A 23,857-nucleotide genomic window follows, 5' to 3' on the forward strand; every position below is an offset into this window, starting at 1 on the left:
GTGGCCGAGTCCTCCCTCTGTCCCAAGGCCCCCACGAATGGGAATTCTGCCCACAACCCCGCGGTCGGCTGGCAAAGCGCGGCCGGGGGCAGCGAGGCGGCCATGAGCTCCGGCTGCCCACCCCAGGCCCCTGGGCACGGAAGGGGAGGACAGCGGCCCCCCGCCACCCCCAGAGGCGCCCCTGCCCCGAATCAGAGCCGATACCGACGATCCTGTTAAAGAGCAGCTTTATTAGGGTCCAGGGCAGCCAGAGAGGGCCAGGGCAGAGCCTGGAGAGCCGCCCCCCCGCCCTCTGCCTAGAAGGGAGGCGGACGCACACGAGTCAGGCAGGCTTCCGGATCACCAGTTCCCGCGGGAGCCGGGCCCAGCTTTCGGACCCGGACGGGCCCGCGGGGCAGGGAGCGGAGGCAGGCACCCAGGCGTGCTCAGGCCCAGCCAAGCCGTGACGGCGCGGCGGGCGGTCGCCCCCTCCCCGAGTCCGGGCAGTTGAGGCTGCAAGTTGGAATCCAGTGAAGTTTCACAACCAGGGGCGCGTCTTTCCGACCATGGGGTTCTCCAGGTCCATGATGGGGTACAGGAACCACATGACCACGCCCGATGGGTTGATGACCACAGTGATGTTGGTGTCCGCCGTGAGCCCGCTGATGATGCCCCCTGTATAGACATCCTCGGCCTGGCGGGACAGAGGGCGAGGGTCAGCACCCAGCACGGGGTTGGCGGGAGCTCTCCGGGGGGGATGCTGGGAGCCAGAGCCGGGGGGGACCCTGGGGGCCACAGCCGGGGGGGAACGCTGGGAGCCAGAGCCGGGGGGGACCCCGGGAGCCAGAGCCGGGGGGGACCCTGGGGGCCACAGCCGGGGGGGAACGCTGGGAGCCAGAGCCAGAGGAGACCACTGGGAGCCAGAGCCGGGCCCGGGCGCTCCTCACCTCATACACCACGGAGTCGGTGAAGTTCAGGGCCCGGAGGGAGGTCTGGAAGCGGTGCGGCATGTCCACCCTGCGGCTGAAGAAGACGATGGCTTTGGCCTCCTTGGACAGCGGGCGCAGGAAGACGTCGATCTTTTGTTTGGTCTGCGGCAGAGAAGCCGGAAGCGGCTCAGCCCCCACCTGCCCGGCCCGGCCGGCCTGGGGGCCTCCCTAAGGCTGGGAGGGGGCTCCCCAAGAGGAAGGACGGCTGGGGAAGTCTGGCCAAGCTGAGCAAGGCTGAGCCCCCGGGGGTGGGCACAGGGCGCTTACTTCCCAAGGGCCCCCACGCTGCCCCGCCCACCATCCACGGCAGTCCCCCCCCCGCGCCGGCTCCCAGGCAGCCTTCTCGTACCGTGAGGACCCTGCGCCCCTGGATGCCCAAGGGATCCTGGTTAATCTTAATCATGAGCTTGTTCTGCAGAATGTCCATGTTCTGGGGCGAGAGGGCGCGGAGGTCTGTGGACATGAAGAGCGGGGCAGCGAAGATCGTCCAGAGGGCCATCTGCGCTCGGGCCTGCTCGAAGCTCAGGCCGTAGTTCCCTATGATCAACTGGGGGGGAGGCGGCCCCGAGTCAGCCAGGCGTGGGCTGAGAGCGCCCCCCCCCGGGGCCCTCCCCCACGCCCACCCCCACCATGTCCGGGTCGTTCCAGTGGCCAGGGCCCGCCACGGACTGCAGCACGTCCTGGTGCTCCGTGTACCAGTCCACCACGGAGAGGACGCTCTCCCACGAGTCCTGGATGTCATCAAAGTTACGCCACAGGTTGCAGATTTCTATCAGGAGGGTGTAGTTCACCTGGAAATCAGCAGCAGCCAGGTGAGCCAGGTGAGCCAGGTGAGCCAGGTGAGCCAGGTGGGCCCTCCTGGTCCAGGAGTGAATGCACTAGACCCCCGCCCTGTCCCGCCCCCACGGGGATCTGGAGACCCTCTCTGCGCTTCAGCCCCACTTGGTTTCAGGACGCTCAGGCTGGACCCTCTCGGCCTCCGCATCCCAGGGGCCTCCCCTTGGCCTCCGTCCTGCTGAGGGCTCAGACGGGGGAAGGGGAGACCCACCTTAGGGGGGAGACCGTCATCGTAGGCTGGCCAGCTGCAGGAGTAGGCGATGGGGCGGCCCGTGGCATTCAGGGCTCTGGCCATAGCAGGGTACCCTGCAAAGGGACAGACACCCCCCGTCACGGAATTCCCAGAACGGGGACTGGCGAAGCCCAATGCGCCCTGTGGTGACTGGCACGGCCGGGGGAGCCCCCTCTTGTTCCCTCAGACCCTCCCCCAGCCTGGCACCGACAGCGCAGGGCAGGCCGAGGAGCCAAGCTTTCGGGCGGACCCAGTCACTGGCGCACCCTTGGCACGGTCATGGACGGTCGAGTAACAGCCGTCCAGCTTCAGCATGTCCACGGTCCAATTGGCGAAGGTCTCCGCGTCCAGCTGCACCTTGTCCAGGGTGGTGCCCGGGTAACCCATGCACGTCTTGTTGCCCATGTCTTCGTAGATGCCCAGCTTGAGGCCACGGGCGTGAGCCTGGCAGGGAGGGGGAGAGCAGGCGCTCGGGGTGGGCCCGGCCCCCCGGCCCCCCGGGCCCCCCGGCCCCGGAGCTTACGTAGTCCGCCAGATACTTGATGCCGTGGGGGAACCGCTCGGGATCGGGCACCAGGAGGCCGTTCTCGTCCCGCTCGGGCGCCATCCAGCAGTCGTCGATGTTGAGATAGACGTAGCCCAGGTCCCTCCAGCCATCCTCCGCCAGCCGGTCGGCCATAGCCACGAACAGGTTCTCGCTGCCCCGGGCAGAAGGGAGCGCCCGCTCAGACCCTTCCCCATCCGCAGGACCCCCGCCGGCGGGCCCGGCCCTCTCCCCTCCTGGCCGCCTCCCTCGGCCACGGCCAAAGCCTTTCTCCCCTCAAGCTCCCCGGGCCGTACCCACCTGACACAGTTATCGGGGTCTTCCTTACAGTTGATGTTACAGCGGTACCGTTCCCAGGCCAGCCAGCCCATGGGGGGCGTCCTCAACAGCCCATTTTCCAGAGAGAACGCCGGGACTACCAGGGCCAGCCAGACCACTGTGAACTTCATGGCGGGGACCTGGGGGGGCGGGGGGGAGGCTGGAGCAGCAGGACCCCCGCTGGCAGCGCCTCCCCTCTGGGCTCACAAGGAAGAGCGGCCGCCCCCAGCTTCGAAGGAGACGCGTCCTGGTCTGATGGCCTACCACTGCCCGCCCGCCTCCAGGGGAGGATTCTGTGGGTGCCCAAGAGTGGGGGATGATGGGGACTCCCAGGAGGAGCTTCCCGGAAGTGCTTCCTGGGGTACTTCCCCGGCAGTACAGCGGGGCTCCCCACACAGGGAGGCCCGACAGGGGCCAAAGGGCCCCGCCCTCAGGTTGCCAATTTAACAACAGGAGTACCACCTACTTTGTCTCACCTGATCCCTAAGCCTGGGTGGGGATCTGCAGGCACTCAGCCTTCCCGTTCCCTTTCCCTCCGGCCCTAAAAGCCCTTCCCCAGCTGCAGCCTCCAGAAAGCTACCGAGAGCTAGGTCCTTAAGCCCATTTTATAGAGAGGAAAATCGAGGCTCGGAGTCTGCAGAACTTTCCCAGACTCCCCCCGCCAGAGAAGGGGAGAGAATTCCTCAGGGAGGACAGAGGTCCCGGGAAGTGGGAGAGGGGGCTCGGAAGTTATCTCGTCCAGTCCCTCCCCCCAATTTTACAAGGTACGGGGAGGTTTGCTTTCGGCCGTCCCGTGCGCCCCAGGGGCTCCCCCACCTCTGCGCGACCCCCTCTGCCTTAGACCGGGCTTTTATCTCCTTCACACTCAATGCTGCAAATGTAGATCGACCGCAAAGCTGGAAAGTGGACCAAGACTTAGAGCAGGGTCGGCCCTTAGACCTGCGGGCGGGGAAAGTCCCGGGAGCGCCGGAGCGCAGCGCCCTCCGCGGGACTCCCGGGGGCTCTCGGGATGAAGGCGGGGGAGGGGGACAGGTCGGAGTCCAAGCCCCGCACTCTCCTGGGAACCCCCCAGTGCGGGAGGCCAGAGCCGGGGCCCGTGCCCGGCGTCCTTCTCCCCCATCGCCCCGAGCTCCCCATCGCCGCGCGGCCCCAGAGCTGCGCCACTTACCTGGACAGGTGCCGCCAAGCCCGCGCTGCTCTGCACCTCCGACCCCCGCCCGAGCCGGGGGAACTCCAGCTATTTGTCCGACACACACGTGACCCTCCCCCCCTCGCAGCCACCCACCAATCAGGGGAGCCCGATGGAGGGGCGGGGTTAAGTGACGTCGCCCAGACAGCCCCGCCCTCGGGGAGATCCGCCCTGCGACCCTTCGGAACTCTCCTACTCCAAGTCCCGCCCCTCTCATGACCGGCCCGGGAGGTCCCGCCTCCGGCTCCTAGCCCGTGCTTGCTGCCCGAGGTAGCACGCCCTTCCCGGCGGGGGGGGGGGGGGGGGGGGGAGGGAATGAGCGGTATGGGAGACGGCCCCGCCCTCTCCACCCGGATGCCCCATCCAGGGACTGGGGGGCTCTCCATCCGGGGTCCGCTGGAGATAACTCTTTCAAAACAATCGGTTTCCTTTGCAAATTTGGCTTTATGCGTTTGCTAACGTTCTGGAAAGGGGGCCCAAACGTCCAAGCGCCCCGGGGCAGTGCAGATAAACCCTGACCGAGCCCGCGTCTCCCCGGAGGTAACGCCAGAGTTTTCCTCGGGACTAGGCAGGACCGCTCCCAGTTCTGGCAATCCCGGTTTTCCCCGCGAGCCCCAAGGTTCAGATATCCGAGCTCCCTCCCAGCTCGGAGGCTCTTAGTTCGAAGATCTCAGATCAGTCAACAACTTTTAATTTTCTTTTCTCGGCCTTGGGGCTACCAGAAAGGCACAAACGTCAAGGCACTAACAGTCTAATGGGGTACTGTACAAACTAGGTACAGACGGGTAAGTGGAGGTTATGACCAGAAGGAGAACCCAGCAAAGTTCCTAGCAACTAGTGGGTGTGAGCTGAGTGAAGGGGAGCCAGGTGGGTTCTGGGAAGGAGCTTGGCCTAAAGCACAAGAAGCAGTCCCGGACGGTGCAGAGTAGCTAGGTACCCAGAGAAGGCCAGGGGAGGTGGCTCACGGAGTGGAGGGAGGGAGGCTAACGAGGGCTTGGAGTGCCCAGAGTAATGAACAATGGAACTTACTGAGGAGGTTATTGGAAGAAGAGGGGCAATAACATTTCTTTTTATTTAAAATGTAAAAATACTATTTTTCCAATGACATGGAAAGGTGGTTTTCAACATTCATTTTTGTAGGATTTTGACTTCCAGATATTTTTCTCCATTCCCTCCCGAGATCGCAAGCCTCCTGGTCGAGATTATCCCTCTAAAGTCATTTTCATGTTAACCATGTTGTGAAAGAAAAATGAAAACAAAAGAAAAAAAAAAAAAAAACCAGGGGTGGGGGAAGCAACTAGACAAACCCCTCCCCCAAAAGGTGAAAATGCTATGCCTTGGTGGGTATTCAGTCTCCACAGTTCTCTCTCTGGATGCTGATGGCATTTTCCATCCCAAGTCTATTGGAACTGACTTGAATCACCCCATGGTAGAGAAGAGCCACGGTCCGGAACTGACCATGGTCCTGGGTACAATGATCTCCTGGTCCTGCTCACTTCACTCGGCACTGGTTCCTGTCAGTCTCCCCAGGCCTCTCAGAAATCATCCTGCTGCTCGTTTCTTACAGAACAATAATATTCATGACATTCATAATTTATTCAGCCGTTCCTCATCTGACGGGCAGCCACTCCGTTTCCTGTTTCTTGCCACTACGAAAAGGGCCGCCGCTGTGCCTGTGTGGGTCCTTTTCCCTTTTTGATGGCCTCTTTAATACCGACTGCTATCATACTTGACTTTTAGAGTTTCCAGTTTGTTTTCTCGGTTCTTAGGCCCCTAAAGCCTTGACAGCCTCGTTCTGAGCTCCCTCCCTGCCCTGCCAGCCTCGTTCTGAGCTCCCTCCCTGCCCTGCCAGCCTCCATTTCCAGCCCTGCCATTCTCTTCATCCTCTCTTCACAGGGTCTCTGCAGCCCTGACCCTCCAGGGGCCCCTTCCCTTTCCCATTCCGGGCCTCTCCATTTGGTGGGAGGGCCCTCCTTTGGGCTCTGCCTCCTTCTCTTCCTCCCTCTATCCAGCTGCAGAGCAAAGCCCGGGTGCTTGTGCTCTGCCCAAATCAGGCAGGGCGGCCCGCCTTAGCCCTTCCCCTGAGCCGCTGCCTTCTTTCGGGGCCTCCTTCCCGGCCCGCTTCTCTGCCGTCTGGGGATGGGGGGCTGGAGAGGCGAGACCTAAGATCCAAAGTCAAGGTAATGGCCCACTTCCCCCTTTTGCAGTCCCTGGGTGGAGCGTGGAGTGTGTCTCTGGGGTGGAGGGGCTGCCACGTAGCTCGCCGGCGGATCCTGAGCCTGGCCTCCTCCTCGTGCTCTCCTTCCCCCCTCTGCTCTGGCGGTGGGTGGGTGGGCAGCAGGAGCATGCTGGGCTCCGGGCCTGGGACCCATTCCCCAGAAGGTGGTCCCAGATCCCTGGGGTGGGGGCCAAAAGAGAGAGGGAGACAGTGACACGTGGCTGGAGTCTGCAAGGACTTGGGGACAATGGGGACCTGAGGAATTACTCCCCTGGAATCCCAGAGTTAGGAGGGACCTTGGACAGGGCCAGAGGGCGCAGCCCAGAGTCCAGCCTGGGCTTTACCACCTCCTTGCCTGCTTCCCCTTTTCTGTGCCTCTGTTTCCTCCCCTGTAAAAGGCCCGAGGCTGGGCTGGGTCATCTCAAATTCTAAATCAGCGGACTATAACGTAGTCCCTTCCCGATCGTTTGGACCCAGAACCAAGGTGTGGTTGAGTCTAGGAGAGCTGGATTCGAATCCCTCCTCCCTCTGACATGTGACCATGGGCAGAAAGTCATTTCATGGGCAAAAATGAGGGGCTCGCTTGGACTTCTTCCGCTGTCACTGAGCATTTATTAAGTGACAACTACGGGCAGGGCCCTGCGATGGAGGGACTGGTGACGGCAGCAAGTGGGGATAGCGGATGGAGGGACCGGTGACGGCAGCAGACTCGGTGTTTGGACAACCTGGGCCCTGCCACCTTCTGGGGCTGCTGCCGGCCCGTCCGCTTTCAGAGTGGGGAAGGGCGGGGGTCAGTGTCCTCCAGGGGGCCGAGCCCTTCCGTCCTCCCTGTCCCCCACAGCCCAGGCCACCAGCTGGGGGAACGGGAAGGTGCCTTTTGCTGTCGGACCAAAGTCTGAATATCGGCTCCAGCTCCTACATCTTGGGGAAAGTGGTCATTAAACCCCAGCACCTGACAGCCCCTCAAAGTGCTACCATCCCCCCCATTAGGTTAGAAGCTTCTCGAGGGAAGGGCCCAGGTTTGCCTTTCTTTGCGTTCCTAGCCCTTGGCACAGAGACTTGACATTGAGTGGGGACTTCAGCTTCGGGGAGACCCTGCAATATCAGGGCACATCCTTTCTTCAGCCCTGAGTGTGACAGAAAGAAAGCAGAGATCTGCACCCCGCCCCCATTTCCCCAGAATCTCTAGACTCTGCATGGGATGAGAATGTCCTGACCAGAACGTTGTTGCTACTGAGGGATAGCAGGGTTCCCTTGTTCTGCAGCCCCTGGACCCAACAGACCCAGTTTTTTGGTTTGTTTTTCTTTATCAGCTCCAGCCCTAAAAGGCAGAGGTTGTCAGAAATGGAGGGAGCCCATTTTCTAGATGGGGAAACTGAGGCTGCCAGACCTTCTGCTCCCAGGAGAATGGGAGGGTTCCGGAAAAGAAGTCAAAGGATTCTAGGCTGAGGGACCAGAGGAGGCAAAAGTCCTCTCCTTCATTTGACAGAAGTGGAAGACCGGGTCCAAGAGAGGGTCGTACCACTGGGTCCAAAGCAGTGCTGACCTAAGCAGGTACGCCCTGAAGGCCGATCACTCCGGGTTCTCGGAATGTACTGTCCCATCCCTCCCACCCCTCCTCCCCATCCCTGCTCTCAGGCCCCTCCCGGACTTCTAGTCCTGACTCACTTCCCCCAGTTTGGGCCCCAGTAAAAGGAGAGGTTCGGCCTTGGTTTTTATAAGCCAGACTTCCTTGATGCCATTGATTTTCCCATCATCCCAGTCTCTCCCATCTCTCTTCTCCTTCCCCTTCCGAGAGCGATGTCTTGTGACAGACCCACCAGCAGCCCCGACATTTGCTGCATCAGAGCACAGCTTTTGGTTTCCATGAGCCCGGCCTTGTCCTCCAAGGGCTCACAATCCATGTGACCCATACATGGGGGGGGGGTGAGGGGGGCAGGGTTAATCCCACCTTTACACAAAGGGCTCTAGGAGAATTAAGTGAGGAGGGGGGCTACAACAGAGAGCTCACACATTGTTTTCCGCTCTGCCTTTCGGGATGTCATTCCCCCCGAAGGGGATTCTGGGGTCTCCAAACTATTGCCTAATTGGACAGTGGGAGGAACTGAGTCCTAGAGGGGCTGAGGGATGGGCCTGAGCTCCCAGAGCCAGGACCGGCCTCGAGCCTAACAGAGGCCAGAGGAGGGCTTCAGCCGGGCTCCTTTAGGTGGGTGGGGGGGCTGGCACCAGCTTGGACACCTCTGTGGGGAGGGGCACATCCGGCTGTGAGTCCAGCCCGCCCCGGCCCCCTTACTCAGGGCTTTGGGCTTCCCCCACTTTCCCAGGGCCCTGGGAGTCGGTGCCATGAAGCTGAACGAGCAGAGCGTGGCCCACTACGCCATGAGTGGCTCTCCTGTGGACCACGAGGGCTTCCTGCGCCGCTGCAGCACCCCAGGGGGCCGCCAGCCCGCGGCCCCTCGCTGCTGGTTCGTGCTCAAGGGGAATCTGCTCTTCTACTTCGAGGGGCAGGAGAGCCGGCCGCCCCTGGGGCTCATCGTGCTGGAGGGCTGCACCGTGGAGCTCTGCGAGGCCCCCCAGGAGTTCGCCTTCGCCATCCGCTTCGACGCGCCCGGGCTGCGGCCCTACGTGCTGGCGGCCGAGGAGCAGGAGGCCCAGGAGGCCTGGGTGAAGGTGCTCTCCAGGGCCAGCTTCGGCTACATGCGGCTGCTGGTGCAGGAGCTGGAGGGCCAGCTCCACGAGCTGCAGCTGAGCCTCGCCTCCCGCAGCTCCAGGTCTCAGGCCTGGGCCTCGGCCGGCCCCCCTCCGGATCGGCCGCCCCCCCAGCCGGAGGAGGGCGGCCCCTCGGCGGAGACGGAAGGAGACGAGGGGGCCGCGAAGCCCCCGGCTCCCGTTGGCCGGCGGCGCCCAGCAGAGAATTGGGCCTGGGGCCCGGCCTGCCTGCCCCTGAATGGGGGGGACAGCCCGGTGTCCCCAGAGACCTCCTGCTTCCCCAAGCTGCATGACTGGTACGGCCAGGAGATCATCGATCTCCGCAGGGAGTGGCTGCAGAGCAGAGCCCTGGGGGGTGGGCTGTGAGGGACCGGACCCCCCAACTCCCAAAGAGTCGGGCTTCCCCACACACACGTTGCCTATGGGGGCCCGGATCAGCCCCAAGAGAGCCACCCCCTCCCCCCAGACTGCCACTGCCCACAGAAAGGTGTGAGGGCCCCTCTTTCCTCAGGACACAGAGCTCAGGGTCCTCAGAAGAAAAGTCGGCAAGGAAAGATGGCTAACGATTGGCTGGGTGGCCAGAGGGGGGGCCATTGAGCCGCTCGGAGCCTCAGTTTCCCCATTTGTAAAAATGACCAGGATGGGGAACAATTCTGAATTATGTAATAGCTGAACATGACACGAGCAAAAGGATAACCATGAGACCGGTTAGCCTGGTAGCTAGGGCTTGTGATGACCCTTTTACAGATAAGGAAATTGAGGTTCGGTGGGAGGGCCAAAGTCTCCCCTCAGAGTCAGCATCCCCTTGCAGAAGCTGCCCAGCAGGACAAGGAAGTCCCCAAGCCCGCGGCCTGTCTCCACCCCCCACTCCATCTCTCTGGAGGCGGCAGAGGGCCGTGCCCGAGTTCGAATCCAGCCTCGGACACTGTGTGGACAAGCCTGCTGCCTGCCTCAGTTTCCCCAGCTGTAAAACTCGGTTATAGCTCCTCCCCCAGGTGGTTGTGACTTTCATCCTGGAAGACTGTGGCTATCCCCCAGGGGCACAAGCACTGACAGCTCAGGGGCTTCTCTCACTTGCTCCCAGGGCCCACCAGGCTGGTCCCGGGCCAGGGTCTCCTCTGGCATATGACCAACTGTAAAGTTCTTCAGAAGACCCTCTGAGTGTCCTTGTGTCCTTGTTCTGAGCCCCACCCAGCACCTCGGAGCCCTCGGAAGTCTTAAAGTGGCAGAGCAGCGGTGCAGGAGAGAGTGCCAGACATGGGAGGGGGGGAGGAAAGGGGAAGGGGGGGGGGACCATCTCCAAACCAACTGCTCAGCCTTCTAAGTCCGCGGCGGCTGACACACAGTAGGTGTGCTAGAAATGTTCCTTCCTCTCGGGAATGACTCCAAGCCGGGTCACAAGGGGTCCTGGAGTCAGTGCAGAGGCTTCATGGAGTGGAGGCCGAGTTCTAACCCCTCGCCTGGGGGGGAGGGGCGCTGAACTTGGAGGGCAGGAAGGTCGCGCTCCTCTGCCACCTCTGAGAGCGAGCACTACCTCGCAGTACGAAGCAGGGAGGGGAGGCCTCGGAGCCCGGGCAGGCGGCCTGGGAGGGGGGGAGCACATGGGGTCCCACGGACCGGGGGCTGCCCTCACGTGGGAGACGGGCTCTGCATTCTCGGACGTGGGCGCTTTTTTTGCTCGGGCCCTGCCCAGGCCACCCATTCAAGGGGAAAGATCATAGAGACCGGGGTCGGGGCAGAGCGACAGCGTGAGGTCGATGCCCCTCCTACGGCCCCCGATTTACATCCGAGGAAACTGAGGCACGGAGAGGCGGTGAAGGGATGAGGGAGTGCCTTCATCTGTCAGACTAGGTCCCTAGACTCTAGCGAGTCCCACGAGTATCTTCCATCCCGCTGGGCCGAGTCACTCTCCGAGCCTCAGTCTACCCCTCAGTATAATGGGCGATCCCGGGCCAACCTGGCGCCAGGCTCGGCTCTTGGGATTCGGTTCGGCACCGCCCAGGGGTGGGGGACGGCACTCGGTGACGTCACCAAGTATCTAGGACGAACTCCGCCCCGTCCTCCCCCCTTTCAAGAGCGCGCCCGCTCGGACGCGCGCAGGGGAAAGGTCCAGGAATCTCGCTGGGGCCTATCGCGAGAGCCGAGGGTGGGCGTTTTCCTCCGGGCACCGGCTGTCAGCGGTCAGTCCGTCCGCGAGGTTGGGGATAAGATGTCGCTGGGAGCGTCTCGCTGGCTGGTGGCGGCGACGGCCGCGCGGAGCGGTGCCCTCGGGCTTGGGCCCGCCGCGCGGAAAGCCGGGAGCGGCCTGGGGCAGGGCCCGGTCCCTTCGCGATCGCTCATCGCTACCCGCAGCGGAGCCATCTTACCCAAGCCGGCTAAAGTAAGCGAGGGGGTGGGGTGAGGGAGAGCTACGGCCAATCCGCGCCCGGGACCTTGTGGGCGGGCCAATCCTGGCGTCTGACTGCACTGATGGGCGGGGAAACTGACCAATGACGGAGGCCTCGGGGCCGTCCCGGAAGCGGCTAAAGGCGTGGCCAGAGTCGGGGTCTTGGGGGGCCGGGAGGGTGGCAGCTTAGGCTCCAGTCCCTAATAGGCGGCTGTGACCCCTCGGGCCACGTAGGTCGGGGCCATGTAACCCGTGTTGGAGGGGCTTTTCTGTCGCCCCGCCCCCGGGCTGTGTTTCCAATCCAGTCAGTCAGGGCAGGTCATGGGGAGGGGAAGAGGTGCGGGGGTCACCCGATGCCCCAAAACAAGAGGGGACCGAGGGCCAGAGAGGAGACCGCCCAGTGGGGACACCCCGTCGGTGGTCCTGGGCAGTAGGGCCTAAAGGTCGGCGCTGGAAAATGCGCTCTGGAGCGGAGGAGGGGGAGAGTGGCTGCTGTTTTAGCGCTCTCCCCCCTTCCCCCCTTTCCCGAGATCAGCAGTGACCGTCCAGGCTGTGTTTAACGGGCCATTGGGGAAGGAGTCATTCCTAATGAAGGGCCCCCCCCCAAAAAAAAAATGAGGCAGTGGCTGGAGTCCGGAAAGGGGACTCGGGACACTTGGGAGATGTGGGATCCTGGGTGAGTGGCCACCTCTGCCTGCCTCAGTTTCCTCATCTCTAAAATGTGGATAATAGCAGCATTGGAAAAGTAGGTGCTTTGTCAGTCTTAGCCATTTTCACTATCCCCCTTACCCCAGAATCACTTCATTTGGCTCCTGGAAAAGGGAAAGGATGGTCCCGATTCTCAGGGAGGGTGAGTGGAGTGACGTGTCCTATGTCCCCACCCCCAGCTTTGGCTTGGGAGGTCAGGGGTCAGTCCCAGGGTCCCAGGCCCTTCCAGAACCATTGCTGGGCTTGGCTTCCCTTCAAGCCAGGCCTCTTGCTGACCAGGGGGCTCACGGCCAGAGCTGAGCACCAGCCCATTTTAAAACCCCAAGGGGAGGGGGTCATAGGAAGCCATCCTGAGGGGCCCTCCTTCCTAGCAGGTGGCCACCGTGCCCAGAGCAGAGCCTGACAGCTGTCCATGTCCTTGTACTTGCCAGACATGGGCATGGTTTTAGCCTGGGGGAATGCTTTCTTGACCCCCCCCCCCCCCAGAATGTTACCCCCTGGCCGTTTACTTCCTCGCTCACCTTGCTCCCAATCTGGCTTCCCCGTTTGTGCAAGGGTGAGGAGCTTGGGGGGTTAGCAGCCCCCTTATGGACCTTCCTCTGTGTCTTATGTCCTCCAGATGTCCTTCGGCCTCCTCCGGGTCTTCTCCATTGTGATTCCCTTCCTCTATGTCGGGACCCTCATTAGCAAGAATTTTGCCGCCCTCTTGGAGGAGCACGACATTTTTGTTCCAGAGGATGACGACGACGACGATTAGTGGGTAAGACTCGATTTCTCCCGCCCGGGCCAGGGGAGGCTCCTCCGTGTGGCTGAAGGGCAGGAGAGCTCAGAAGAGGCTTAGCCGGCCCACTTCTGCCTGCCCGCTGGGGTCTGGATTCAGCTCCCGTCAGTGGGCCCTGGGCAGCTCTGCCTCAGCAGTTCCCCTCAGGGTGGATATGAGGCTTTCTGTGGGAAGCGCCTTGCCCACTTTTACAGTGCCATGGAAAGGGGAGCAGCGTTGGGCCAGGTTGTCTGGAGACGCCCGGCAGCGGGGAGAGGGACTCGGGGAAACCTCGAGGGGCCAGGCCTGGCACAGAGTAGGCTGTTGATGGATGATGGACTGAGCCCATCTAGAACCCCACAAGATAGAGAAGTCAAGCACCCTCATCACACATGAGGAAACAGGCTCCCAGGCTTGGCAGAATCACGTGGCTACCAGGGAAGCCCTGCTTCCAGGCCAGAACTCTCCCCATTCCCCACCATCTCCCAGCCATCCAGGCCAACCTTCTAAGGAGGTTAGAAACTGCCTCCTCCTGAGGCCTTCTGAGGTACTTAGTGCAAGGCTCCATTTTACAGATAAGTAAACTGAGGCTCAAGAAATTAAAGAGCTTCCCTCCTGTCACATGGCTAAAAATTGGGAGCCGGGAGCCAAATCCTGAGGATTCCTCAATTTAATGGTTTTTAAATTATTCTAAAGAAAATAAACATTCTTCCCCAGAAGAGAGGCCTGGCTTAACTGTTAATGCAGGAGGTCGTGTGACATGACCATGTTGATCCCAGGCTGGACCTTGGAGAGGGGAGCTGGAGAAACAGGTGGGCTGGGGCAGAAGGAGGGGAGGCTGAGGGGGTGTCCCCTTCCCCTCCTTCAGGAGCCTCTGAGCCTTTGTTAGAGGCTGATTGGGATCGTGGCCACCGGGCGGTGGGACAGGGAAGAGCTGACTGCCGCCTCCTCTGACCCCAGCTCTGCTTTATACCGCAGGATGCCCCGACCCCCCCGAGGCCCCAGCCGGCCCCTCCTGACGCCGAAGCCTCCGTAGCAATCACGCTCTTTCTCCGGAAGCAGAGGGGCAGGGCGCCCGCCCTCGGCCCTCACCTCCCTGACCGGCATCCCCGCATGGCCCAGTGGACGTGGCGTGCGTCCGTAGCCTCGTCAGCCCGAGCTCCCGTGCCCTCTGTGAAGGCCAGGCTGCGGCCCCAGAGCACTGAACTAGGAATAAATAGCACTTTGTGACCCAGGCCGGGGCGGGCTGTCTGTGTGTGCGCCGTCTCCTGGGTGACGTCTGGGAGTCAGCTGCCGGCCGCCGACTGGAGGCTCAGGCAGGCCCCGGGTTCAGGAGCACAGATGGGGGTCGACTGTGTGGAGATGAGGGGGCTACACTGCCTGCCCAGGAGGAAGATATGGGGGGTAGCCAGAGGGCCATCCTGGACTAGCTTTTTCTGGCACCCCCTCCTCAGCTACAGGAGGCCGGGCCCTCTGGGCCAGGCCAGAATCCTGGGGGGTTAGCCTCCCGGCCCTGCAGGCCTTCAAGAGGAACCGATTTCTTCCTCTACAGTTTTCCCTCTTGTTTTGGGGGATCAAGGCCACATGGGGGATGGGACACCTTTCCCTGATGTAGGAGCTTACTGTTCATTTGTAAATCCACCCAGATCCCGGGATCTTGGAGCTTTTTTTTTCTGAAGCCATTCTTAAAAAAACATCCATCCATCCCATGGGTACCTTCTCTTGGCACTGAATCAGACACAAGTTTGACAGTTTCCTTTATTCTCATTTAATCTCTTGTGTCTCCATTCTCGTATCTGAGAACACAAGCCTGAGTGGTATTGAAAGCCTGTTTCAGGGCCTCTTGTTTTTCCTCCAGTGCCTCGCACCCGGTCTCCCAGGAGGGCCATTGTACGAGGCCTGCCTTGGCAACTAGGAAGGGCTCATCAGCAAGAGGTTAAACATCTGGGGACTGTTGTTATGGCTGCAGCAACTTGGGGGAGCTGTCCAAGTCACAGGGGAGCCCCTGCCTCAACGAAACCTGCCCCGGAACAGGAACATGGTGGGGACTATTGCCATCTTCCCCTCCTGGGAGGAGGAGCGGAGGACAGTAGAAGGCAGACATTGCAGAGAGAGCCCAGGCATGGGCCAGCCCACTATGGGAGGCCTTTGGAGAGGGGCGGAATGCTGGCAAGAGGAGGGGAGCCCCGAGTTCCCTTCCCACTCCGATTTTAAGATGCCTAAAAGTCAGCCTCTCCAGGGTCTGACAGGAGGGGCTGGGCGGTCCTAACTGCCAGCACCCCAGGCAGGAGCACCAAGCCATGCAGAGAGGGGGGACGGAGCAGGCCCGGCAGGCCAGGCCCATCCAGGAAATTCCATCACACAAAGGTTCCACCATAGAGTTTATTTGCAGTATCAGAATTAAATAAATGCGCCCCTTTCCAGAGTCTCATCACGGGTCGTGACCAGCATAGAACTTGGAGAGGAAATCCTTGGGTCTTGGGGCTTCCGTTTCATGGAAGAACCTCATGACGTGGGTTCGCTGCTTCCAGACTTTAATCGTCTCCTCCAATTCCATCTTTCCCTGCACAGGGAGGATGGCATCAGTCATCCGGCCTCTCGGAATGGGGGTGGGGGGCTGGGGGCCAGGGAAATGCTTTTCTGACACACGGCCCCCCTACCCTGGCTCACTCGCACTGGTTCTGCCTCACAGCCCCTTCAAGACAAGAGGGACGATGGGCCCGAGGGGTCCCAAAGGGAATGAGCGTCAGGCTCACCCAGCTCTCCTAGCTCCCTCCCATCACCAGACCTCACACCATGGCCAGGAGACACCCCCAATCCAACATCCACCATCCCTTGCTATCTCTGAACCGCTCGCTCGCTCTCTGCTGCGGTCGGTCCTAACGTCCAAGGCGGCTGCGGGCTCCCACTGGCCCTCCCGCAGAGGGAGGGGGCCAAGACCCGCCTTTTCCCAGCCCACCGCGGCCCCTCCAGCTTTCTCTTTGGTCTGGATCAAAGCTAAAGACGGACTCTGCTTGAGATGACACCAGAGATGCTAAAAGGGGCCTTCTCTGGCAGGCGCCCGCAGGAGGCCCGCCCGACCGCTGCTCCCTCAGCCCCCCAAAGACTCTGTAGTCCCCCTCTCCGTGGTTCTGCGGGGTATTCTGCGACACGGTGCGGCCAGCCACTTTCTGCCTCAGTGTCCCCATGGCGACAACACCTATTTCCCAGGGAGGCCGTGAGGGCGCCAGACCAAACTGGCAAAGTGCCCGACATCCGGTACCTTAATGACCAACAGATCCACCACCCGCGGGTCCGTGACGTGGGCGTTCTTCATGAACATCTCTCGGACTTTGTCCCGGCCCTGCTTCACAGAGATGTCCAGCTGGAAAAGGTGCACTGGGGAGAAACGAGGTCCGGGTTAGGAGGGCGGTCCGGCCTCACGGTGGGGCGCCAACGGCCAAGGGGCGGATGTGACGCCCCCCCCACTGGCTCCCCCAGAATGGGAGCGCCCCGATTCCTGAGAGGCCACGGGCTGCATCCGGCCTCGGGTGGACTGCTGTGGCTGGGACAAGGAAGGAAACGGCCCCTCGTCCCCCTCCTGGGGGCCGCGTTCATCGCCCCCTCCTCCTCTTAGTCTGGTCGCTCCCGGCGTTGGCGGGGAGGGACGCTCTCTGCAGGGGCTCTGCGGTCCCGGACCTGCCTCATCCCCTCCCTGTGACTGTTTCCCACCCCGAAAAATGACACAAGTTGCAGGGGCGGGGAAAAAGGGGGAGGGGGCCGAGAACGCCGGGCTAAAGTGTTTGGTGGGCCCAGGGTTCGAAAACCACGAGTGCTCCAACTGCCTGCGTGTCCTCGGCCCCGTCCTTTCCTTTCCCTGGGTCTCTCCGGGCTCTTTCGCCGGGGAAGCCGCGCCTCAATTTCCCCTCCAGGAGAGGGGCATCCCCGCGGGGCCGCTGGACGCGCGTCGCTGTCCCTCCTCGGCACAAACTCACGGCCTGTCCCTTTAAGAGCGGCGAGATCACGACCTTGACCGCCCGCCCCGCCCCCTCCCGGCCGGCCGGCCCCTTACCGGTGGTGGGCACCTCTCGGTACCAGGCCCGGTACAGCTCCCGCACCCGCCGCTTGGCTTCCTTCAGGTCCCGGCTGAAGACGGGCTTCACCGCCGTGCCCACGGCCCCTGACGCTACGGAGGCCGCCCGCCCCACACCGCTCGCCGCCATCTTGGCGCAGCCGCCGCTAGCTCCGCCCTCGAAGGCGGGGAAACGTTCCTCCGGGCTCGGCCATTGGCCGCCGCGAGCGCGAGAATGGAAGAGAGGACCGAAGGAGAGTCGGCCTCCCGGCTCTCTGATTGGCTCTTGGTTCGGAAACCGCCCGCTCCCTTAGCCGCACGTGGGTGGAGCGTTGAAAAGCCAGCTGGACCTCGGAGTTCTTTGATTGGCTCTCAGACCAGGACGGGGAAGAGAGCTATTGAGGCGGCGTGCGCCTGCGCCTATGCGTGACGCCACACAAAGGGCGTTGGGGTATATGTGTGCGCGCTCGGAGCGCCCGCCGGGAGGCGCTGCTCTCGTTCGGATCCGGGCCGGGTGGGAGTGGGACATTGCTGTACCCTCGGAGTGCTCGGACAGGAGGGGATCCAGGGAGAAACTGGGAGAGTTCAGAGGGCGTGGGCCAGTCCCCTCCTTTCACAAATGGGGAAACTGAGGCAGGGGTCAGGCAGAACTGGAGCCAAGCCTTGGGACCCCGAGTCGGATTGCTGACAGACCTTCCCCCTTTGCCTCGCTCTCCTGGAGCTGGCCCTGGACCATCTCCGGCAACAGGCCTGCCCTCAAGGAGCTCGCCTTCCCAGCAAGGCGGGTGCCGCTGGAGGTCTGCTAAAGGCCTCGGTGCCAAAATAGAGGGAGAACTGACTGACAAGGACTCAAGCCCCTCCACTCAATGGTCAAAAGGTGTGAACCGAAATCTTCAGATGAAGAAACTGTTTCTAGCCGTATGAAAGTGCTCCAACTCACTGTCGCTCAGAGAAATGCGAATTAGGGCAACTCGGAGATACCGCCCCCCCCTCAGACGGGCTAGAAGGGCAGGGAAAGATGTTGGAGGGAAGGCGGGAAACGGGGGCACTGATGCAGTGTGAACACACCCAGCCATTCTGGAGAGCGACTGGGAACTGTGCTCAAAAAGTTAGCAAACTGTGCATATCCTTTCCAACAGTGCTACTACTGGGCTTCTACCCCAGAGAGATACTAAAAAAGGGAAAGGGACCCGTATGTGCCAAAATGTAGCAGCCCTGTTTGTAGTGGCCAGAAGCTGGAAACTGACGATGCCCATCCATTGGGGAATGGCTGGGTAAATTGTGGTATATGAACGTTATGGAATATTATTGCTCTGTAAGGAATGACCAGCAGGAGGATTTCAGAGAGCCCTGGAGAGACTGACAGGAACTGATGCTGAGGGAAATGAGCAGAACCAGATCATTGTACCCGGCAACAAGAAGATTATACAACAGGAAGAGATTCTTCAATATTGAGAAGATTCAAACCACTTCCACTTGTTCAGTGACAGAGAGGACTGTGGGAACTGAGTGGGGACCACAACACAGCGTTCTCCTTTTTGTCGTGGTTTGCTTGCATTTTCTTAACTTTTTTTTTTGCTTTCTGATGTGATTTTTCTTGTGCAGCGAGGTAACTGTATAAATATGCACCCATATATTGGATTTAACATGTATGTCTACCATGCTTAACGTATATTGGCGTATTTGCCATGTGGGGGAGGGAGTGGGGGAAGGGGAGAGAAAATTGGAACACAAGGTTTTGCCAGGCTCAATGTTGAAAAATTACCCGTGCATGTGGAAAATAAACACTTCAATAAAAAAAGAATGTAACCTTGATACGGGACCAACGTTGTCCACATTTGCATGGCCAGGGCTCATCATGGTGCCTGGTGCAGAGCAAATGCTTGATAAATAAATGCTGTCTGTATGTGTGTTATCTATTGCTTGAGCTACCTGTCTGCTTTTTTTTTTTACTTAGCTACCTCCTCTAACACTTGCGGGATATTCAGGGAGGGCTAGCACCCCAGACTTTGCTGAGCCCTGTTCAGGCTCTCATCCACCTTTGGCAGGTGCCCACCCAACTCTCCCCCGCGGCTCCAAGAAGCTGCAGCTTGCGGGGCCGCCATCCCCGGTCCAACCGTCTCAGCTGATGGGCTAGACAAGGTTAAGGGTGACCGGGGGGCCGCAAAACCTCAGAGAGTTAGGGGGGCCACCCCAAGCATGTGGAGACGTCCCCTGGTGGAAGGGGTGGGTGAGAACAGTTTCTAAGGGTCATGAAGGCGGCCAAGGCGGGCGCCACGCTCAGACATTGACGCCGACTCATGCATGGGCCACCATCGGTCAGCCTGACTTCTGTCCTGCCACGGCCTTGGAGGACTCGGGGAGAGAGGCCGAGGTTCTGGCGGCTCTGGCTCAGCCCAAGTGACATCCGTGCAGCTGCTCATGTGCCTGTCTGTCCGTCTAGCCGGCTGTGTCTGCCATCAGGGTCTCGGCCCTCTTCCCATGCTGTCTTCCTTTCCCCATCGCTCTCCTCCTCTTCTCTTCTCTGTCTGTCTCTCCTTCTTCCTCTATCCTTCCTCTCCCTGTGCTCTCCATTTTGTCTGTTTCTGTCTCTCTGTCTCTCTCTGTGTCTCTCTCTCTCTGTCTCTGTCTCTCTCTGTGTATCTCTCTCTCTGTCTCTCTCTATCTCTGTCTCTGTCTCTCTGTGTGTCTCTCTGTGTGTCTCTCTGTTCTCTCTCTCTCTCTCCCCTCTCTCGCCTCTTTTCTCCTGAAGGCGTCCCTCCCAGCAGCCCAGGCCACGGTGCTCTTGCCCCTCTGACACTTATTTAAGGGCTTCCTTTGGGGGGGACCTTTTGCTAATTGCCACGAACTCTCCTCACTGTTTCCCCGAAGTGTCACACCCCCTCGTGTCCCCCCGTCCCTGGCTCCGTGTCTGTTCGGGGGCCTCCCCAAGCTCCACATCCGGCCTTGATGCTCTCTCCTGACTCCAGGCCGGCCTCTGACCGGTGCTGGACGTCTCCTCCGGCCGACCCGTCAGGGCCGAAAGTCCACACGTCCTGGCCCCCTCCGCCGTGGTCGGACGCCCCTCCCTAACATCCCTGTTTCCCGGCACCTGCTGACCTCTAGGCCCCGGGATTCCGAGCTCCGAGTCCTCAACTTCCGCCCCTTGATCTCCATTTGCGCGTCCCCAGTGCCCGGACCCCAGCCCCAGAACGCCCCCCCTTCTGCTGCTTCCCCCAGGGCTCCCCGTCTTTGTCACTTCTGAGCCTTTGTCCGCTTGGGCCAAGCGCGTCTTGGGGGCTTCCTTCCCAGAGCGGAGCAGGAGGAGGGCTGGGCAGGGCCTGGCGGGGGACTGGGAGCCGCCTGGAGACCCCGGACGTGCTGCCCCTCGCCCTCCCAACACAAGCCCCGGCGCCGCGGGCACAGGGGCGGGAGCCGGGGCAGTTCTCGGGGACCGCGCGGCCGCCCTTTGTCCCGGATCCTGGCCCGGCCCCAGCTTTTCCGCCTCCCAGCCCCTTGGTTGGTCCGACCCGGTCTCGGCCGCTGCTTTGGAGAAAATGTTCTCGGAGCTTCAGGCTTGGGTTCAGATTCTGACCCTGCTCCTTGGCTCGTTAAGGGCCGGGTCCTTCCACCTTTTCTTTCTCCTCCATAAGGTGAGGGGGCCCGTCTGGCTCTAATCCAGTTCTGTGCCGACGATTGTGCGGGGACCGAGCCCCCGGCCCTGGGAACAGTGTGGGGGGGTGCTCTCCCCGATGGCCCGGGCCCCGGCCCCCCTTTCCGGGAAGCCCCCCAGCCACCTCTGCCAGAGCCCACTGTCCGTCCTGGCGAGGTTCACAGGGTGGGCGCCATTTCCCCCCAGACTGGCAGCTCCTCGAGGGCAGCGACACCCTTTGTGGGGCACAGAGCCTGGCCTAGAGTGAATGGATGCTTGTCCCCCTGCTGGGGCCCCCTGCTGGTGATGAGGGCACCTGTCACAAAGCCCCTCCGAGTGAGGTCACACTGGGGCCCTGGGCAGCCGCCTCCCGGGAGACCTCAGAGGCTGGTCAGTGCTGAGCCGGCCACAGAGCGTTCTCCCCCGGGGGCCCCGCGTGCGGAGTATGGTCCTGCCCGTGCTGGGCGGGCCGGCCCGGAACTAGAGCCCGAGAGGAGCCGAGGGGGCGGCCGGTCAGTGCGGGAGCTGACATGCCCAGAGGGTAGCCCCCAGACTCCGAAATCGCTGAGACCCGGCTCAGGGTGAGCAGTGTCCGGGGAAGCCCCCAGTCCGGCCCACGGGGGCCTGTCCCCCCCCCCCCCCCGCGTCCTGACTCTGGGTTTCTGGCCGGACAAGGGCCCTTCCCCTGCGGCCCGGGGGGCTCCGAGATCCCTCCCAGCCCCATCTGGGAACCGAGTCGGGTCCTCAACCTGCCCAGCAGGGGCACTTTCCGGCCCGGTTTTTTAGGGGCCCTTAAGTGATATCGAAGAAAGAGGCCTTCGGGCTCAGAGCGAAGAGACACAGGGAGTCCCCCGTCCTGCTGTTGGCCCTGGGGGCCACGGGCCCCAGCCTCAGTTTGCTCATCCAGAAAATGGTTTTTTATAGATATATATTTTTATTTTTATTATTATTATTATTTCTGTTTTCCTTGAGAGCTTCCTTAACCCCAAGCCACAGAGTCTCCTAACCCGCCCAGCTAATGCCGCCCATGATCCCCCACCCGGCTGAAGCCACGTGGAAGCGGGGACTGTTGTTTCTGGGTCTCCGTCCCCTGGCTTTTGAGTTCTGAATTAGTGCTTGTTCCCTCATTCATTCATTCACTGATTCATTCACTCATTCACTCACTGATTCATTCATTCACTCACTGATTCATTCACTCATTCACTCACTGATTCATTCATTCACTGATTCATTCACTCATTCACTCACTGATTCATTCATTCATTCACTGATTCATTCACTCATTCACTCACTGATTCATTCATTCACTGATTCATTCACTCATTCACTCACTGATTCATTCATTCACTCACTCACTGATTCATTCACTCATTCACTCACTGATTCATTCATTCACTCACTGATTCATCCATCCAAGCTCCTCTCCCCCGGGGCCCCTGAGACAGCATCCTCAGGCCCGGGAAGCCAAAACCGTACTATTGTTACAGTGAGAATAGGATTTCTTTTTTTTTCACGTACAAACGCCTTTATTCCAATGCTATCATTCGATAGATGAAGACAAAAAGGCTTCCCGGAGGTTACATAAAGTAGAAATAACAGAAATACAAACACGGTGAATGTCGGCGGGCGTGGCCCGAGGAAAGGCTCCTCGGTGTTTTCAGGGGGCAGGTGGGGCTAAGTGACTGGCCTAGGGTCAGCTAGTAAGTTCTGAGGCTGGATTCGCACTCAGATCCCCTGACTCTAACCACCGCACCACCCGCGACCCCAACCCTCGATAAGTTTTAAGCGTGAGACCCTGAGCCCGAGAAGGTTGAGAGTCTCTGGTCTCGTTGCCCCCCGGGCCGGACCTCTGCGCCCAGGGTAACTTCTTCTTCTTCGCTCCCCAGACTGAAGATGGTGCTGATTTTGTGTTGCCCAAGAGAAAGGTAGGTGTGGGGCGGAGCCAGGGGCTGCCCTCCGAGGCTGCCAGGGAAGAGGAGCCAGTGGGGCACAGTGGGCCTGGAGCTGCCCTTCCTCATCTGTAAAATGGGCGCGTGGGGAGGACCCAGTGAGGGGGCGCCCAAGGCAGATGCTGGCGAGCCTCGAGCTCTGGAGGCCTGAGCTGGGAGGATGAGGGAGCTGCCAGAAGTTCCCCAGCCTGGGGCCGCCCGCCGCTGACCGTTAGCAAGGCCCTCCCTGCCCTGAGCCTCGATGGGTCTGTCTGGAAAATGGGAGCGATAACACAGACCTGGCTCCCTCCCTCCCCCTCAGCCTGTGCGGTGAGAAAGAAATGGGCTGTGGGGATTTGTCCCCAGACCCTCCAAGGGTAGCCGCTGACACGGCCCCAGCTCCAAGTGGGGGACGAGGGTTTATTGGGAGAGGTGCCATTATTAGCCACTTACTGTACACTTGGCCCTGGGAGGGCAAACCGCCATTTTTACGGTGAGGAAAGCTTAAGGCCCAGAGGGGAAGAAGGGACACGCCCCAGGTGACAGGGGGACCCAAGCGCCCTGGCTCCCAGCAGGGCAGCCTTTCCCACCGCTCCCAGGCAAGAGCTTCCCCCCGGGGCCCTCGGTTCTAGGGGATTCCCTGTGAGGGGGTGCTGACCCCAGACGGGACCTGGAAGCCTTGGGGAGCCGCGGGGCCCTGGGCAGAGCCGGGGGCTCACAGGCTTTCCAGGGCTGCTCTTGGGCCTGGCCCCGGAAGGGGGGGTCACAGCCTCCCTGAGCGCTGAAGCCCCCCCCAAGGGGAGCGGTGTTGAGGTCCCTGGCCAAAGAGAGGGCCCGTTAGGGGTCTGAGGGTCTGAGGGCCCTCACTGGGCAGGTCGCTGGGGATTGAGGAGGCCGCAGCGCCCCCCGCAGGGTGTCGGGGGCAGATTCGGGTTCCAGGGGCAGGACAGGCTCTGCGCTGGGAGGTGGGCGCGAGCTCAGCCGCGGGGTCTCAGCCAGCTTGTTCTCTCTTGCAGAATTTCCAAGTCCCTATATGTGATGCAGCTTTTTATTCTGGCAGGTGAGGAAGCCGCCCCTGCCCCAGGAGCCCGGGGCTCCTCTCCCTGGCTGGGCGGCCCCACGGGCGGCGCGGGGTGGTCTGGGAAGGTCTGGGACCCCAGCCCGGCTCAGGGTGGTCCTAATCAGCCACCGAGCAGTGGGACGGGGAGGACTCCCGATAAATGACCCGATCTCCCAGAGACGGGAACCGGGGCTCGGGGAGACGGGAACCGGGGCTCGGGGAGACAGAAACTGAGGCTCAGGGAGACGGGAACCGGGGCTCAGGGAGACAGAAACCGAGGCTCAGGGAGACGGGAACCGGGGCTCGGGGAGACGGAAA

At 61.3% G+C, this 23,857-nt stretch overlaps 4 protein-coding genes across 9 annotated transcripts in view; 2 read left to right on the top strand and 2 right to left on the bottom strand.

Moving 5' to 3' along the window:
• Positions 1 to 210: 210 nt before the first annotated feature.
• Positions 211 to 4,177, bottom strand: NAGA (alpha-N-acetylgalactosaminidase). The gene is made up of 9 exons (XM_051962273.1): positions 4,068 to 4,177; positions 2,882 to 3,039; positions 2,561 to 2,735; positions 2,304 to 2,481; positions 2,017 to 2,111; positions 1,598 to 1,759; positions 1,318 to 1,515; positions 927 to 1,070; positions 211 to 673 (listed from the first exon to the last, which is right to left on the bottom strand). Exons 2-9 carry the CDS (start codon positions 3,028 to 3,030, stop codon positions 518 to 520), a joined length of 1,257 nt encoding a protein of 418 aa, XP_051818233.1. The 5' UTR covers positions 3,031 to 3,039; positions 4,068 to 4,177; the 3' UTR covers positions 211 to 517.
• A 591-nt stretch (positions 4,178 to 4,768) lies between these two features.
• Positions 4,769 to 10,171, top strand: PHETA2 (PH domain containing endocytic trafficking adaptor 2). Its single transcript, XM_051962286.1, has 3 exons — positions 4,769 to 6,268; positions 7,620 to 7,860; positions 8,631 to 10,171. The coding sequence occupies exon 3, from the start codon at positions 8,650 to 8,652 to the stop codon at positions 9,379 to 9,381; it is 732 nt and encodes a 243-aa protein (XP_051818246.1). The 5' UTR covers positions 4,769 to 6,268; positions 7,620 to 7,860; positions 8,631 to 8,649; the 3' UTR covers positions 9,382 to 10,171.
• Positions 10,172 to 11,138: 967 nt separating this feature from the next.
• SMDT1 (single-pass membrane protein with aspartate rich tail 1) overlaps positions 11,139 to 23,857 on the top strand; it is a 339,744-nt gene continuing 327,025 nt past the window's right edge. For 3 of the 6 annotated variants that reach the window (XM_051962295.1, XM_051962294.1, XM_051962296.1), the window contains exons 1-3: positions 11,145 to 11,395; positions 12,729 to 12,869; positions 13,848 to 13,862. In XM_051962295.1, the coding sequence (XP_051818255.1) occupies positions 11,225 to 11,395; positions 12,729 to 12,866 (309 nt within the window). In that variant the 5' untranslated portion in view covers positions 11,145 to 11,224 and the 3' untranslated portion in view covers positions 12,867 to 12,869; positions 13,848 to 13,862. Of the gene's footprint in view, positions 11,396 to 12,728; positions 12,870 to 13,847; positions 14,105 to 23,857 lie in introns of those variants that run through there. The other 3 variants (XM_051962299.1, XM_051962293.1, XM_051962297.1) reach the window with 3 other exon arrangements.
• Positions 15,238 to 17,098, bottom strand: NDUFA6 (NADH:ubiquinone oxidoreductase subunit A6). The gene is made up of 3 exons (XM_051962292.1): positions 16,921 to 17,098; positions 16,132 to 16,247; positions 15,238 to 15,432 (listed from the first exon to the last, which is right to left on the bottom strand). The coding sequence occupies exons 1-3, from the start codon at positions 17,069 to 17,071 to the stop codon at positions 15,301 to 15,303; spliced, it is 399 nt and encodes a 132-aa protein (XP_051818252.1). The 5' UTR covers positions 17,072 to 17,098; the 3' UTR covers positions 15,238 to 15,300.

This window comes from Antechinus flavipes, chromosome 5 (genome assembly GCF_016432865.1).
Source record: "Antechinus flavipes isolate AdamAnt ecotype Samford, QLD, Australia chromosome 5, AdamAnt_v2, whole genome shotgun sequence".
Classification (NCBI taxonomy): domain Eukaryota; kingdom Metazoa; phylum Chordata; class Mammalia; order Dasyuromorphia; family Dasyuridae; genus Antechinus; species Antechinus flavipes.

Coding starts and splice junctions, on each gene's coding strand:
- NAGA (XM_051962273.1), bottom strand. CDS start 3,030: ATGAAGTTCACAGTGGTCTGGCTGGCCCTGGTAGTCCCGGCGTTCTCT. Junction 2,736..2,881: donor GACCCCGATAACTGTGTCAG/GTGGGTACGGCC, acceptor TGCCCGGGGCAG/CGAGAACCTGTTCGTGGCTA. Junction 1,760..2,016: donor ATGACGGTCTCCCCCCTAAG/GTGGGTCTCCCC, acceptor GCTGATTTCCAG/GTGAACTACACCCTCCTGAT.
- PHETA2 (XM_051962286.1), top strand. CDS start 8,650: ATGAAGCTGAACGAGCAGAGCGTGGCCCACTACGCCATGAGTGGCTCT.
- NDUFA6 (XM_051962292.1), bottom strand. CDS start 17,071: ATGGCGGCGAGCGGTGTGGGGCGGGCGGCCTCCGTAGCGTCAGGGGCC. Junction 16,248..16,920: donor CCGAGAGGTGCCCACCACCG/GTAAGGGGCCGG, acceptor GTTTCTCCCCAG/TGCACCTTTTCCAGCTGGAC. Junction 15,433..16,131: donor TGGATCTGTTGGTCATTAAG/GTACCGGATGTC, acceptor CTCCCTGTGCAG/GGAAAGATGGAATTGGAGGA.